The 16840-nt window shown below is 57.9% G+C and overlaps 1 protein-coding gene across 1 annotated transcript; it reads right to left on the bottom strand.

Moving 5' to 3' along the window:
* Positions 1–1380: 1380 nt before the first annotated feature.
* On the bottom strand, positions 1381–16094 carry LOC119093574 (uncharacterized). The gene is made up of 6 exons (XM_037216543.1): positions 15625–16094; positions 6661–6714; positions 4510–4581; positions 4093–4314; positions 2764–2964; positions 1381–2434 (listed from the first exon to the last, which is right to left on the bottom strand). Exons 1-6 carry the CDS (start codon positions 15757–15759, stop codon positions 1922–1924), a joined length of 1197 nt encoding a protein of 398 aa, XP_037072438.1. The 5' UTR covers positions 15760–16094; the 3' UTR covers positions 1381–1921.
* Positions 16095–16840: the final 746 nt, after the last annotated feature.

The following is a 16840-nucleotide window of genomic DNA, read 5'->3' as shown; positions in this document are numbered from 1 at the left end:
CACTCAGGCGGCGCCGTCCATTACAGGAGCGTAGACAGCGGGGCGAGGCGGAGGGAGTCGACGTGCCGGGACTGCCGGTCCAGAAGAGACGGCCGATCCCGGCACCGCCTGGACCGCCAGCACCGGTCGCGATACCGCCCGATAGCTCCGCCTACCGCCCCATAAACCTTGGGCGCCGACACCTCCGTTTTTGCCCGCGCCTCGTGTCACATAACCCCGCGGCTGCGGAGCGGCGGGCAGCTGGGGAGCGCGCGGTTCGGGGCTGGCTCGGCGGCGGTGCGCGCGTTTTTTCGTCCTCTTTACGCGGCCCCGTGAGGAGCGCCGATCCCGCCGGCCGCGCGGCGTATCCCACGCCGGTGAGGAAACGCACCATTATGAGCCCGCATTAGCATTTGCACGCGGCGGCCGACGGCCACCGCGCACCTCCTCATTAGTCCGGCCGGATTAGCATACGGCCCGTGTGCTGCAGCTACGGTAGCGCCGCCGGGCTCCGGCCGCCCGCCCCTCGCGTCCGGGAAGGATCCAAAGGGGTCACCGCGGTGACCAGGACCCTAGTGCGCCGGGGCCATCGCTCCTCCCCAGAAGCTATAGTGTCTGCATTGTCGTTTCACGTGATCTTTGCTGAAGCACCGATATTAGAAATGAAATTTTGCCAACTTCGGCCTCTCAAACCGCACCCAGCTCGCCCCATCCAAGATCCGGCGCTGGCTTCACCCCAGCGTGTGCGTAGCTCGCAGCGTGCGTGTGTGAGAATCCCTTAAGAGCTATGCGGCTGTCAAACACCGTCGCTGGCAGCGGCGACGTGCTGGTGATAGACGGCAGCGGCGACAGGCGCTCGGCGGCGGCTGCTGCCTGCGGGGCATCACTCGCAGACCTCGTAACGTTACTTTGCTCCGGCTGATTCGCACGCACGATCGGCACACAAACTTGGCTCGTGTGCGCCGCTGTGAGAAGTGCATTGCCGATGACTTGCAAAATGCTAGGTCAAGCAGAGCGGGCGACCGCTCCACTCCCTTGATAGCGAGTTAACCCTTGCAGTGGGTGTTTGCTAGGCAGACGATATGAGCCCGGAATATGGATGCTGAAGCAGGCTACCAGTTATGAGGTCAACTCCCTCCGAGCCGACCCTCGCCAAGGACGAGCTGTTCCGCTCGTCCGCCCGTCGGCGGGGTGGTGCCGCCCGTCCCGGGCTTGCCCTGCCTGCCCTGCCCGAGCGTGGCCGGGCCGCCGTGGGCGGCCGTTTGCCGGCGTCGTTCTCCGCAGCCGGCGGAGGGCCGGCCTCGTTCCGTGGAACGGCCGCCGCCGGCAGGGGTGAGTCCGCGCCGCCGCGTTGGGGCACGCTCGCCGGCCAGCACATACGGCAGGCTCACAAGAAGGCTGTATTTACACGATGCGAGCGAGGTATGCACAGGCTGAACCCATATCGCTCCCGTGATGTGTATGCATGCGTAGGTTCGACTGGTAATCGCATCACTGGCAGTGCGACCACATGTTGCGTCGATGGTGTAAGTGGATTTTGCAACAGTTTCGCCTAGGTTTTCTGACCTTGCTGACACTTCGACTGCATTTCTAGACAACTGCTCATTGCCAGGCCGAGTGATGACCGGCTGGAGACAACAAGGAGGCACTTGTCTGAACAACAAAATACCACAACTTACGACGCTTACATCCGAGTGACGTAGGACCCACACGCACTGTATTCTGCGACAGGCGCGGAATGACGCCCGTGGCTCCATTCACACTCCACGCTCGCAGCAGCGCCGGTACCCGCTGCGCTTCTAACTCTCTAAATGGTATCACAGAGCGGCCCGAGCCGGGACCACCGTAACAAAACACGTCACAGCCTCAACAGAACAGTAACACCTCTTTGGTTGTCTCGCGCCGTCCGCCGGTGCGCCACTGCCGTGGCGTCCTCAGCGGCTCACCGCTTGATACGCGGCACGGTGAAGACGGGCGCGCTGCGCGGGTCGGCCAGCACCTGCGGCGGCAATCTCAGTAGACCGCGAGCCAGCAGCGTCCGTCGCTCGCCGCCGGCCTCCGCGTCCGCATCCAGTACCGAGTCGCAGACCGACTCGGTTTCGGAGTAGGGGTCAGAGTCGGGTGCGGGGTCGGCGTCGGCGGCCGCCGCCAGCTGTCGAAGGCGACGGAGACAGCACCAGGAGGCAAATACACCCGCCGCGCAGCCCAGCGCCAGCAGCAGCAACGCCAGCAGGCGCACTCTCAGCGCGCGCGGCAGGCAGCCCTCCTCGGGTGCTGACTCGGGTAGCGGCGTTGCCGGCGGCCGGGACCGATCGGCCACCGCCGGCTGTCCGCTGACGTCCGCCTCAGCTGGGTCCGGGAGCGACGGGCTCAGCTGGCTGGCGGACTCGGGCGGCGCCGCCGATCGGCTGGTGCTGACCAGCAGCGGCTGACTAGCGGCACCGTTGCTGAACACCTGATAACGCCGAGAGGCAGCCGTCACTGCGAGGGCACGGGGAGGAGGGGAGGGGACAAATGCACACACGCATACCCGTGCGAGATGATTGATGGTGTTTTGATTTATCGTGCAGGGTGGGGTTAGCGCATCCCCTGATAGCGGCCATAAATAACGACGGAATGCGCACGTGCAGCGCACCGTCACATTACCATACGCCGTTGCAGCATTCACGACTTGCGTAAATCGAACGCACCGCACTCAGTCCGAGAAACGCGTCCGCCGCGGCCCGGAGCGGCCCATCCGTCAGCAGGCTCGCGTGAGGGGTGGGGGCGGGGCGGCTGACTCACCTGCACCAGGTACTGCTCGTCCGGCCAGAGCGGCAGGCTGGCCGAGGTGTCGGCCGACACCAGGTGGCCGCGCAGGCCGCCCGACAGCAGCTCCCAGGTGGCCAGGTACTGCACGCCGGCGCCGCGCGACTCCCAGGCCACCGTAGCCGAGACGAGCGGCGAGCCGAACCGCATGGCGGCCAGCCGCAGCGGCCAGCGCGCCTGCCGCCAGGGGCGCCGAGCGTCAGGGCCGGCCTAGATAGGATCGGGGGGAGGGGGGGGGGGGCGTGACTCGGCGGCGTGACCGGCAGCCGGGCACGGCCCCGACCGCCGGCTGATCGCCATCGCTCCGAATAAGCGATGCTAATCAGAGCGGCCGCCGACGCTTTAAGTCCTCGCCAGATAGCATCAGCCCGCCTCGAGGGCTCACCCCGTCCGCAAAAACAAACGGAGAACAATGTCACCACCCAGACGCTGCGAGCTGAAAAACACGCGGCGACCCTGAACACAATGGGGATGAAGGTTCGGAAGGCAAAAAATGCGCGAGAACCACGCTGGGGACATCTCGAGGGAGCACACACCATCCCTAGCGCACGGCGTATCTGTAGGGTCACTGGACGGCGGGATGGGTGTTGACGCGTTCACAGGGAGCCCACACAGCACACGCCTCGTTGTTCAACTAAGCTTGGCCTGACTTTGATGTTTGGTGAAGAAAACGCTCGGTTGCATTGTTCCACACAGTTTAGTACCGACACGGTTAACTATCGAAATGTACTATTTTCATTAAAGACACGAAGGCGGCCAAAACAGGGACCGAAGGAAGAAAAACTTATGCATGCACCTATTTGAAACAAAGCTTCCGTTAAGCCACCGATCGTAACCTTATGCATGCCCTACAGGGCTGAAGGTGTCCTTTGATAGACAGGAAGCTCAATCCGGCATAGAACGCGTTTGTTTCGTTTGCATGAAATGCTCGGAAGCGTCTACAAAGACTGCAGATTTAGTCAGGCTGATTGATGACCGTTAGAGGCAGACGGAGGTGGTAAAGAGAACCGCAACGGGCGATGCAAATCCGCATGCGGGTCCGGTCGTCCCGTGTACCTAATCCCGAGTGCGGGCCCGGTCGCCCCGTGTACCTAATCCCGAGTGCGGGCCCGGTCGTCCCGTGTACCCAATCCCGAGTGCACTCCCTGTTCGTCCAAACGGAGGTGCTCATAAGCCTCGCACCCGCCGACGCACACACGTGCCCCTACAATCACAGCGACCAACATGCCGCAAACGGAAGTAAAAGTCAGCCACAGCTCCCTGAACCAGGCGCGCGCAGAAGGGCGAACACCTGTGCCGGCTCACCTCGGTGTCCGTCTGTGGTTCCGCACCTCCGGGGAGCTCCACCCCGAGACCGGCTGCTCCGCTCCAGCCGGCCTCTTCGCCGTCCACTATGCTGTAGGCGGGCGTCTCGGGCAGGGCGCCCTGCACGTGGTCCACCAGGACCACCTCCGGGTGATCCTCTGTGACCTCGGCTGGCCCGCCCGGCGCCAGGTAGAACCGGCACGCCTGGCGGCAGCCCGCCGTCTGCGCAGCGAGTAAGGCTGGGGTCAGGCACGGAAGCCAAGCCGTGGTCTCCATCTTTGAGCATTCGTTCGTTGGGAGCTGCTGCCGCGCCATGCTGCTGCCGCCATATAGCGCCAATGTACGGCAAGGATGCGTGGCAATCTCCTCGGGCCGAAGCTACAGCACATGGTGAGGGCGAGTACGTGTTTTACTTACGCAGGCTTTGTTGCGTTCACAGTAGTCCCTGATGAAGTGGTCACTCTGGAACGCCTGGCATGAAGCCCAGCACTGTAAAGAAGAGGAACGCCATTGACTAGGTTCCAGTGACGCATAGTGAGCGCAGGAGGAGAGGCGGACACAACATTCGTATATGCGTGGTGTGCGCCAAGCCAGGCCGAGGCGTTCAGTTCAACACCGAATAACCCGCGCTGCAGTACTGCTGCGTAGCTTACTTACAACTATTTTAGTTAGATATGTATAGCATAGACGCTTCCCTGCCAACTAGCTCAAATCAAGTGATTACGAGTCCGCCATTCTCATCTGCCGAGATGCACAATAAATTATCGGGCGCCTGTTTCGGCAGAAATAGGGGAGATGTCCAGAAGCATTTTTATCTAGCATAATATTATGCACAAAACATTCCCGCTCGCTTCAAATGTGACGTTTCGTGGAGCTCTGACTCCGCCACTCCGGTGTTGACAGCAGGCGGGGTTCCATCCGCGGCGCTTGTACCGGCGCCGATCCATGTCCCCCACCCCCTCTCGCCCACGGACAGTCGCGGACCGATTTGTCCATCTGCCGGCGCCGGGGCCATCTCTCAGCATCGGTGACTGCGCACGGCTGGCGCTGAGGTCGATTGATGACGCGTCAGCTCTCGACCGGCGCCCGCCATTCAATCGCAGCCGATGAAGGCGGCCGGCGAAAGGCGAAATTTCACGGCAGGCAGGAGCGCCGATCGGCCGTGACGGCCGCTGGCGAGGAGGGAATAAAGGCGGGGCAAGAGGATGGCGAGGCTGGTGGCGTGGGGTCTACTACGTAGGTGGTGAAGTCGCGAGAGTCGCTGGCGGAGGTGTCGCTAGAGGGAATGATGGCATACGTCAGAGTAAATAGCCGACAGCGTTGAGACAAAGCCGACAAAATAAAACTCAAAGTTGAGATTGAGAACGTCGTGGAGGGGTGCGATGCCGCTGTGTGTGGACGTAGAGGGGTGGCGATACCGCTGTGGGTGGACGTGGAGGGGTGGCGATGGCGCTATGGGTGGACGAGGAGGGATGGCAATGCCGCTGTGTGTGAACGAGGAGGGATGGCCATAGTGCTATGGGTGGACGTGGAGGAGTGGCGATGTCGCTGTGGGTGGATATGAAGGGGTGGCGATGCCGCTGTCGGTGGACGTGGAGGGGTGGCGATGCCGCTGTGGGTGAACCGGGGAGCCGTAATGGACGGGACGGCACACGCTGGGCCGAAGATGGTTGCGGACTCGAGCCATGAGACAGTGCACCGGATTTAGACAGCTGGTGGGAATCGACAGAATTCAGGACCTCATTCAATAGTTGAGCACGAGCCGAGTTTGTGGCTTTCCGTCGAGCGCCAAGAAGCACTGAGGCCGAAGTTGACCGTAGCCATGGTCGTTGGGAGGGTGTCGTGGTGCCAGTGAGCGGCGTGCCCTCAAACGGCGTCTGGTCGCCGCCCGGTCGGCATGTGTGCGGCTGACGGCGGGGCGAGCGGTGTCGCACACACCTCACCAGTGAATCAAAGCGCGAGGTGCCCGGCCGGCCCAGACATGCGGTCAATGCCGCTTGACGCCAGCGCGGCGGGGGCGGCACACACAGCCGACGAGGGGAGCCTCCAGCGCACGCAGCCGACCCCGGCTATGGCCGCGCCGACGCCGACGCCGACGCTGACGTCCTGGGATCGGTGTTAGGGAACAGGCTTACTGGAGGATCAACTTCAGAACTGTCACTGGAGGATCACGGAACTTACGAACTGTCACTGGAGGATCACAGGACCTCAGGACTGTCACTGGAGGATCACGGGACTTCAGGACTGTCACTGGAGGATCACGGGACTTCAGGACTGTCACTGGAGGATCACGGGACTTCAGAACCGCCACTGGAGAACCACGGGACTTCAGAACTGTCACTGGAGGATCACAGGACTTCCGAACTGTTACTGGAGGATAACGGGACTTCAGGACTGTCACTGTGGGCTCTTGAGGGCCACTGTATCCAGACGCTACCGATGACCGTGAGAACGGAAGACACGCTGTCACCTGTCCGAGACGCCATAGGTTTAAACTCGGGCTTCATGGATGAAGTCACGTGTGAACAGCGAGCGGCTTCAAAAGCGAGCCGACAGGAGAGTACTCACCCGAAGACACTCCTCCTGCTCGAGACAACTGTCCCGGGAGTGGTCGGACGTCAGCTGCAACAAAGGGAGATCTGTCATTAGACGCGGACCACCGCAAAAAAACAGGTCACCGACCCGACAAAGCCAGACATAATTACGGCATCTATATTGCTTCCGTACCGGCGACCTACCCCTTTGAATGACCGAACCGGTGGCCCTTTAATTATAACGCCATTACTGTGCCCCCATAATAGACTCATACATGCAGAATAGGACCAATGCCCGAGCGATAATGCCAGGCTTCGTAACCGAGCGCAGCCATTACCCCGCCGATTTTTCCGGTAAAAACAGCAATTACGTCAATAGGCGCGCACAGGCCGGCGAAGTCCGGGCCGTCCCGGTAACAATTAGCGTGCGGCGAGGCGCGATCAGGGCCGGAGCGGGCCGGCCGTGTTTTCACGGCGGTCCGACGCCCGTCAGCGACCGCCGCGGACCAGATGGCGGTCCGCGCCGCCCGTGATCGATTCATTCTGGAGGCAGCGCCCGCGAGGCTCCGGACGGAGCCGCCCGGAGCGCCGATCAGACCCTCGACGTCTCCGCGGCGCCCGGCCGGCAGCGGGCATAGCGACTCCACGGCATCGTTCGCAGTCGGACAGTGGTGTGAGGGTGGTCCCTGCCTGGTTTTTGCGGCCCGTCGTTGAGCTCGTGGCTGTGCGGCCGCGGCCCGCGCATGGTGAGCACACGCACCGAGGCCGAGCCGCTGAACCCTCTACCACAACACGGCGCCGTCACCGGAGAAGGCCCTGTTACCGGAGACGGGTGTCACCGGCAGCCGGCCGGCGCGCCAGGAATGCCCCAGCGAGCCGAGTCGCACGCCTTCGCCTGGCTATCGTCACCAGCCGATCACTTATCGGTCGCAGCGGGTGCGCCAGATACGCCGAGATAGCGGGAGCGCGGCAAAACAGCGACGCGCATTCCGCGGACGTCGGCGGCTCCGGCCAGGCCAGCTGTGGTCCGGGCGGCTCCGGCCAGGCCCAGCTGTGGTCCGGGCGGCTCCGGCCAGGCCAGCTGTGGTCCGGGCGGCTGCAGCCAGGCCAGCTGTGGTCCGGGCGGCTCCGGCCAGACCAGCTGGGGTCCGGGCGGCTCCGGCCAGACCAGCTGTGGTCCGGGCGGCTCCGGCCAGGCCAGCTGTGGTGCGGGCGGCTCCGGCCAGGCCAGCTGTGGTCCGGGCGGCTCTGGTCAGACCCAGCTGTGGTCCGGGCGGCTCCAGCGCGGGGGAGCGCCGCTACCCGTACTGGCCACGACGGGAGGCGCTCAGAGTCGGGCACCGCGGCACCAGGCTGGATTTACAGATTTGCCAAAATGATTGCTTGCGTCCTAGCTCCCCTATTTTCAAAAATCAAAGGCGACATTTTCTTGCATTGTCAACAGTTCTCCGTTTGAGAGGAGAGGAGAAGGGATGATGCATTCTGGTGACCATGTTATGAGGACATTTGTGGACAGCGCCCAACTCTGAAACACAGTGGTACAAAGCGGTGTTTTGGTGCCAGGAAATCAACATTGATCGCGTTACCGTTGCCACATTCTCAGCACACCACTGAATGGGTACAACTCCTTCGAGTTAGTTTCGCTTCACAGCAATGCTACTCGCCGAAGTCAAGGGGAAGGGGCATCACCAGCATCACGACCGTCGGGGCAGCGGGCAGACTGATGGCGATCATCATGTCGCGAAACTCCTCCTATCGCCGCCACCAGACGTCCTCGATCTGGCAGCGTTCCAGTCACGAGCGGAGCTCCGACCGGCCACCGACCGGTGGCTGGAACCAACCAGTCTTCTGGCAGCGACCCCGCTCGCGGGGCTGTCCCGATGCATGACGTCACGAGCCATCTGGGCCGACCGAGGGTTGCCGGCCGTGGCTCGAGCTCGAGAGGTAGTGATGGTGGTGGGACAGCTGGCGTAGCAGCCGCCCTGAAAGTCCCGTGACGTCCCTGTTTGGTGTCACTGTCCGGTATCGATGTCCTGATGCGTATCTGGAGTCGCCGTCTTTGTATAATGGCCGCACAAATGAACTTGGAGCAATGAATAAATGTACATCCAGTGGCATCGTCAGGCACGGCTGTCAGATATCACTGCCCGACTGCTCGGCTGCCCGGCACGGCTATCGTGACGCTGCCCGCTGCCCCTGTCTTGTGTTGCTGTCCGGTGCGCCGCCGCCCCGCGCCACTGACCGGTCTCTCCGTCGGCCGCAGCTCGCTCGCCGGAGAAGCAGAGCAGCGTCCGGCGCCCGACCCGGCCATCAGCGCCAGGGGAGCCAAACCCAGCCGGCGGACCGGCCCGACCCGGGAGAAGGTCCCTCAAGCGGCACGCCGGCCACGCTCGGTCTGCCGCCGACGTGCGGACGACCTTCACGGCCGTGACGGACGCAGCCGCCGAGACGAGGCGACCCGTGGCCGGACAGAGGGTGTCCGTGGCGGGACAGAGGTCATCCGTGGCGGGCAGAGGGCGTCCGTGGCGGGACAGAGGGTGTCCGTGGCGGGGCAGAGGTCATCCGTGGCGGGCAGAGGGCGTCCGTGGCGAGACAGAGGGTGTCCGTGGCGGGGCAGAGGTCATCCGTGGCGGGGCAGAGGGCGTCCGTGGCGGGACAGAGGGTGTCCGTGGCGGGTCAGAAGGCATCTACAAGAGAAAGGAGCATTGGCTGGAGCTGGGATCGTCCTTTAACGCTTGTAAGGTTAAGGTTATCACCTAAATGTTTGATGTATGTGAAGGGATCTGTACAACAACCGAGGGTAGACGCGCTGAGGGGAAACAGAGACGCATGCGGAGGGACACGCGCACGTCATATAGCTAGACTTAGGACCTTTCTTCGAGTTTTTCTTTAGATAACTTGGAAACGATGTGCGATATGAATGAAAGAATTAAGACTGACCATTAATGAAATCGGAAGACCGGTTATGCACGATTTTCCTGCACTTTGTCGGCGATGCCCTGGCCATTTATCACCATGTGGCGATTGGATAATTTCAGCGAAATTGATGATGTAGTCGTGTGCATTTTTGGCACCCAATTTATGTAGCCGCTGCAAAAACGGACGATTAATGAGCTGGCTGGCAAACATGGCGCATGCAGGTTAGTCGCATTTGTGAAATCACGCTACCGGCGCCTGATAGTGGCGCAACATTTTCTGCCGCTGCAGTCATGAGCTCGGCTCCATATTGGCTGATCTACCCGCGCTGTCGGTCGGCGCATGAAGTCAACCATGGACCGCAGTAGAGTGAGCAGGGCTGTCGATAATGGTCGTGCTGGGAACCCGACGACACTGCGCATATGATGGCAGCCATGTGGCGCCTCACGTGGGAGTAGTGAAAACAAAGGTTTTTGTGCCGTGTCAAGCAGGGTTTAAGAGAACCTAATACAATCAGAACTGGTGCTTCGTTGTAGACAAAATGGATAACTTTTTCCGTGAACTCAACCCTGAGAGCACACAGCCAGTTACCGAAACGATTCCAAGTTGTCTTCCCTGTTAGAAAAATAGCACCGTTTCAGTCCACAACGAACTGGTGGTGGTTTGTGGTCGTGTTTATGACTGGTAAATCCCGATGATTTGTACTCGCGAGTATACATGACAGTTGTGCAAAAACAGCTTCACCGCACATCCGATGCCACGCGAACCAATCACAGTCGCTAATTCGTCGACGCCGGCAGCCGCCGCCTGTGGGAACCCGCCGTCCGCTTCGGTTCGGTCCGACCGTCCCGGAAGTGGCTTCTTCCGGCGCCGCCTGGCGTGACCGGGCTGCCGTTAGGGCTGCGGTCTGGCACTGCCGGCTCTCACGGACCCGGCGCCGCTCCCACGGCAGCGGCGGTAAGAGTGCGGCCGCAGCGGGATCCCACAGGGCTCTCACCTGGCTCCGCAAGCTCGCTCAGCGGACTTGCGGAGTGAACAGGCTGAGAGCGAGCTGGGCTCTCACCGGCTGCAGCGGGCTCTCACCGGCTGCAGCGGGCTCTCACCGGCTGCCGCGGGGTCTCAACGGCTGCAGCGGGCTCCCACCAGCTGCAGAGGAGTCTCACCGGCCGCTGCGCGCTCTCACCGGCTGCTGCGGGCTCTCGGTTCCAAACGGCCAGCCCTGAGATACTTGCGAGCCCCACAGGGTCGTGTAGTGCCTTGTGGACTCAACGTCTATCAGTCTTACACCGCTCAAAAAAACTCATCACTCTCAAAGGCCCATCAATAGTTTTTCAGGCTCGGACCAATTTGTCCACACTCTTAAACGGACTCTCGGCAGATATCATCATCTCACAGACCCAGCGGATGGCATTGCGTTAATTTTTGGAAATAATTTCAGAGCCTTTCAGTCCTTGCGAGCCTCCGACAGGCTTTCTCAGCTCTCCAAGCTCTTCACAGCACACGAGCGGCCACGGTGACGTCGCGTCGCTCACCGCCGGTCACGGCGTCAGCAGGCCGGCGCCGGACCGCAGGCGCCGGCTGCGGGGTTGTCACCGCCGACCGCGAGGCAGGCCCGTACAGTCGCCCACGTGACCGGCCGGCCTCAGCACCGCCGCCGACCGGATAGTCCGACTGCCGTCGTGTCAGCCGGGGTTTGTGCATGCTGCAGGCGGGCAAAAATCGGCCGAGATCGAGTTTTGGATGTGGTCCGGAGGCGGGGCTGGACGAAATCGGCGGCGCGATAGCAATCGGTGGACTGCGCGGCGACTGCTATCAGGCACGGACGCCGCCGACTGACGCTGGACGGATGCAGGAGCAAGGTCAGATCCAATCAACGGGCGCACGACGACCTTCAGCGTGCTTATCGCCCGCCAGGTCTCCGTTCCGGTAAAAAGAGACGTCAGCGTATGCAGGGAAATTTACGGCTTGTGAAGATGCCGGCAGAACGTGAGACGGTTTTGACATGAGCGGTGGAAGCGCTGTTTCTCTAACATCTCTCACAAAAACGAACACAGCATGACTTGTAAGTCAACAGAGCAACAGAGAACAAAAGTTAAAGGCCACGATTTCTTTTCAACCAGTTCCTGGTTGCTCCAAACCGTCCCGAAAACCTCTAACTATTCCACATCTGAGCTACGACTCACAGTATGACTCCAATTGGTCTCGGCTGCTCTCAGGCTGTTGGATAACCGTCTTTGCGCCGTCGCAACAGCGGAAAATTGCAGAGGCAAGAAGGCGCAAAACACTGAATAATGATCATCCCTGTTGTCTTTGAGCTATTAGAAATCAGTACCATGACAATCGCGCAATTGACATTCCGAGGCAATTGCAAACCGCGCGATGGCCGTAACTAACAGCGTTGTCAACACTTAACTGACCGGCTGTAATCGGCCATGTTCGCCTGGTTCGTGTGGATAGAGGTCGGAAACAGTCGTTGGTTAACAAGAGGATGGGTTGCTGCACGCAATTCGTCGAGTTTCACATTGCACAACGCGAATTAATGTTCGCCATTCAACACAGAACGCCCGCCAACTGCTTGGCATCAACGCTCGGCATCGCAACAACAAACAACAACAAACGACAACAAGCGTGCTATAGTAAAAAGATAACAGAGCTCGCGCCTTTCGGCCGGGGCGCGCCTCTGCGGAAGGAGTCGTGAGAGCATGATCGGCGTCGGTTATACGGGACGGCTCTGTGAGCCTGCGCAGAGGGAACGGCTGAGAAAGGCGGGCCTGGGTACGCTAACCGTGCTGTGAGTGTTCCCAAGTGCATTACGACCGGCGGGAACCGGGCACGCTTCCCACGGTGCGCGAGCGGTGCGATCGAAATACAGACGTGAGCCCGACGTCAGTTCCGGGTGTCGTCCGGTGTCGCCGTCTTCGGGTGTGCATTTGAGTGGTTTCTGCTTCGAGTTTGTGTATATTGCTTATTTATAAGCATTCACGCAGTATGAAGGATGCGCCTCTCTGTTTCAATTTAAGCACCAAAGCATCGTTCGCTTTTTGGATTCTATAGGAACTTTATGTAGCATCTATATTTAAAAACGGATTACTATTTGGAGACACCCAGGCAACTAGCCAATCCTAAATGTGGAATTTGATTTAACCGATTTGGTTTTCAATATTTCACTCCCTTTTGCCAATTTCGGTTCGAACATGATATACCGGCGTGCTGTGTATATGCTCAATTTTGAACACGCACGGCATATTTGCTTCATGTCAAAACCGCTAACACACTTAAACACTCCGCAATGTTTTAAAAATGCCTCATCTTTACTTGACAGCCCAATGTTACGTCAAGTTGTATAGTTGCATCCGACCGCCATATTAAACACATACAGATGGCATAGACGTCCCGTAAATCTTATTGATTGTCAAAACGAGATCCGGCTCCAGGTCGTTTTTCTCATGCATGTTACATAAAGCGCTTGCATTGGGCTTTCATAGTTCGTTATGCTGAATAAATTACCTCGTGGTCTCACGATAAGAAGTATAATTGCAGTTGATAGCAATGATCGTGGTTAACAGTAGGCGACCAGTATTGACATAAGTTGGTCATGGCTCGGCGCTACCGGACTTACTCGACATGCTGATATTGGCCCACAGTTCTCGTCATGCCAGCAGGCAGAGGGCGTTGTATCGAAGCAGCGCGAGCAGAAAATGATGATAAGCATCAAACTTGCGTGACCTTATAATAACCAGCAACAGACCGAGACAGATAGACATGCAGAGCCGCAGAGAGAGAGAGAGAGAGAGAGAGAGGCTCCAGGTCGTTTTTCTCATGCATGTTACATAAAGCGCTTGCATTGGGCTTCCATAGTTCGTTATGCTGAATAAATTACCTCGTGGTCTCACGATAAGAAGTATAATTGCAGTTGATAGCAATGATCGTGGTTAACAGTAGGCGACCAGTATTGACATAAGTTGGTCATGGCTCGGCGCTACCGGACTTACTCGACATGCTGATATTGGCCCACAGTTCTCGTCATGCCAGCAGGCAGAGGGCGTTGTATCGAAGCAGCGCGAGCAGAAAATGATAATAAGCATCAAACTTGCGTGACCTTATAATAACCAGCAACAGACCGAGACAGATAGACATGCAGAGCCGCAGAGAGAGGGAGAGAGAGAGAGAGAGAGAGAGAGAGAGAGAGAGAGAGAGAGAAGAGAATAGAGAGAGGATAGAGAGAGAAGAGAGAGAGGAGAGAGAGGAAGAGAGAGAGAGAGAAGAGAGAGAGAGAGAGAGAGAGAGAGAGAGAGAGAGAGAGAGAGAGAGAGAGAGAGAGAGAGAGGAGAGAGAGAGAGAGAGAGAGAGAGAGAGAGAGAGAGAGAGAGAGAGAGAGAGAGAGAGAGAGAGAGAGAGAGAGAGAGAGAGAGAGAGAGAGAGAGAGAGAGAGAGAGAGAGAGAGAGAGAGAGAGAGAGAGAGAGAGAGAGAGAGAGAGAGAGAGAGAGAGAGAGAGAGAGAGAGAGAGAGAGAGAGAGAGATTCCTTAAAATTCGGGAGCGTACCGAATGATAGCCGAAGTCAAGGTTTATGGGTTGGTTATCATAGCCTCACATATAACATGTCCGGTTGGTTATAGGGTGAAGGGCTTTTCTGGACGAGAGGGCTGTGTAAGAGTTTCCTCAAATTCTGAAGCCACAGGTGTCTGAAACGACCTTACGCCAAAACGAAAGCAAAAAATCAGCATCAATGATCATTGCTAAAGCAATATGATAAATGATGCCAGTATACGACATCATCATACTGCAGACCACACTTAACGCTATCCCAAGCAAGATGTACATCTACAAGCAGGCGTTCATTGCATCCAGAGTGAGTCACGACCACAGTAAGCTATCAATTCTGATCTTATTGGAAGCTGCTCATTAGTCCAGCAATACAAGGGATTTGTGGAAAGCTCCTGCAGCCCGAGGGCACAGGCAGTCTTAGATGGAGCAAAACCACAGACTCTCTCCCAACATGCCCAGCTCCTGCTTTCCATCAATGTGTGAAAGGAAAAGAAAACAGCTAATGTGCAGTTCTCAGGCCTCTCACTCCCAACCACTTCCTACTAATCACTGTGAAGATTTTGTCATAGATTTGAAAGAAGACTTCATCGGTGATAAACGTACGAATTGTAAAGATGCCTCTTTTGAATTGACACAGTTGGAACAGGTATTCTACGCTGTTATTGAACCTGAAAGGGCGTACGTAGCACTGTACGTTTTAAATGCTTTTTTTGTCTTTCTCTGAAAATTGACGTAAAAGAGCAACTAAGCTTTCAACACGGGCCTCAGCCAATATCATTATATAAAGACAATGCACATCTGAGGTTTTTTAACTATTCAGAATCATTTGCTTGGGTGGCGTGGCCTCAAAGGAATTGCTCGGCGAATCTTGTTGTGCGTGCCCTTCTAGTTGTACTTGCGTAATTTAATGGAACATTTATGCTCGGCACATGCTATGTACGTGTCGCACGGCTTCACCACCCGGGGGCTGAGTTGTTTCTCGTTCGCCAGTTGCCAGCTGATCTTGTCATGCAAGTCAGGTCACATCATACGCCCGCCTTGGGACCCGTACCTATCCGCTGGACGACGGACCCAGCATCCATTCCCCCAGACCAAGGAACAGGCAAATGAAAGCAAGTTTTGACTATACAAGAATTGGGAACAGATGTTGTCAACCAGGCTCACTTGGTACACTACACTCGAAATGTCATTTGCGAAGAGGCCCAATGCAAAATCCCGTCAAAATGCATCGCTGCGACTGCTTCTGCGTTTCCACATGTACACCAACGTGAACACATCTGCTCGATTTGCAAACATTTAAGTGCGGTGATATTTTCGGAGGGAATCATTTGCTTACAAGGTACAATTATGTCACGATTGTGATATTAACCCAATTTCATTGCACCCGACGCTCAGCTCCATTTTTTTTCCTGCACGACAGCCAAAATGCCCATATAGCACTCAATAATTGCCCGTCCACCAAGCGAGCTTAAAATAAACTGTGCTATTGCCAGATCCACCTGATCTCACAAGCATCACCACACCGTTCTACTCACCTGGGCGGCACATTGACTGCGACACTTGGCCACAAACGCTTCCTCCTTGGGGGGTTCCCGCTTCACAGGGGTTCGCTCGGCCTGCGCCAGCGCCGCCGTCACGAAAAGGCCGAGCACGAGCATCAGAGCACGCATCTCGCCGGGTCGCCAGTCCTCCCGGGCACGCCCCGACGCGAGCCGCGATTCCTCCCGGGCACGCCCCGACACGGGTCACGAGTCCTCCCGGGCACGCGCCGACACGAGCCGCGCCGCCGACCCTCCGACACGGGCAGTCAGCGCAGCAGAACCGCCGAATTCCGACGGTGCGAGTCGGCGCGGAACAGCCGCCGACTTCAGCACGGAGCGACGTCTCGACTCGCCGGTCGCGCCAGACTGGGACAGAGATCAGCGGTACGGAACCTCCTCGAGCCGCCGCCAGCAGCCTACTGAACTCCGCGCCAGACTGCGGCAGCGATCATCCGTATGGAACCTCACCGCGCCGCCGCCAGCAGCCTACTGAGCGCCGGGGAGGCCGCTGCTCGCTGCATTGGTCGGCGGAGGGGGCGGAGGGGACGGAGCGGACGGAGGGGGCGGAGCGGGCGGAGGAGGCAGACTGGGCGATTACAGAGGACTGGGGTTACGGGTAGGACGCAGAGTAGACGGATCTCTGACAAGAGGCAAACGACAAAAAAGTTCATGAAGATGGAATGGTAGAAACAGGTTTTGAGAGAGTGGAAATATTTTGTCGACAATAATCAACTTCATATTTCAGATGTGGAGTAGACGAGGAAACACTAGACAAACGGCGTCATCAAGCAAACATTGGCTACGTTGTAGGAACTTAAGTTTTTAGCCGCGTTCATGGCCATATGTGAACAAGTACGAGCAAAAATAAGAATAAAAATTGCTAGCTACGGCACTTGTATGCAAAAAACGTTTGGAATCAGTGCAGGAACTGATATAAAAATATTTCAAAATAATGAGGCAATTGAAATATCATGTCTTGCCATCCGATGGCCGATGAAACTGAGAGTTGCGCGGAGTGTAGGCGGCTAAGCTGAAGGGCTTTGATGATCTGCACCAAGAATAACGCCGAAAAGAAACGTGCCGGCGGCTTGAGTGCGGATCACGGCGAATAACGAACTTATTCTAAACATGCATCAAACGTCCTTATATTCGACACGTGATAGGAGTGTTAAGTTGACTAACCAGGATGTCCGTGATATTCGTGCAATGC

Source organism: Pollicipes pollicipes, unplaced genomic scaffold (assembly GCF_011947565.3).
Source record: "Pollicipes pollicipes isolate AB1234 unplaced genomic scaffold, Ppol_2.1 Scaffold_4002;HRSCAF=4701_pilon_pilon_pilon, whole genome shotgun sequence".
NCBI lineage: Eukaryota > Metazoa > Arthropoda > Thecostraca > Pollicipedomorpha > Pollicipedidae > Pollicipes > Pollicipes pollicipes.
Note: the sequence above shows the minus strand (reverse complement) of the source record. Positions and strands in the feature narration are given on the sequence as shown.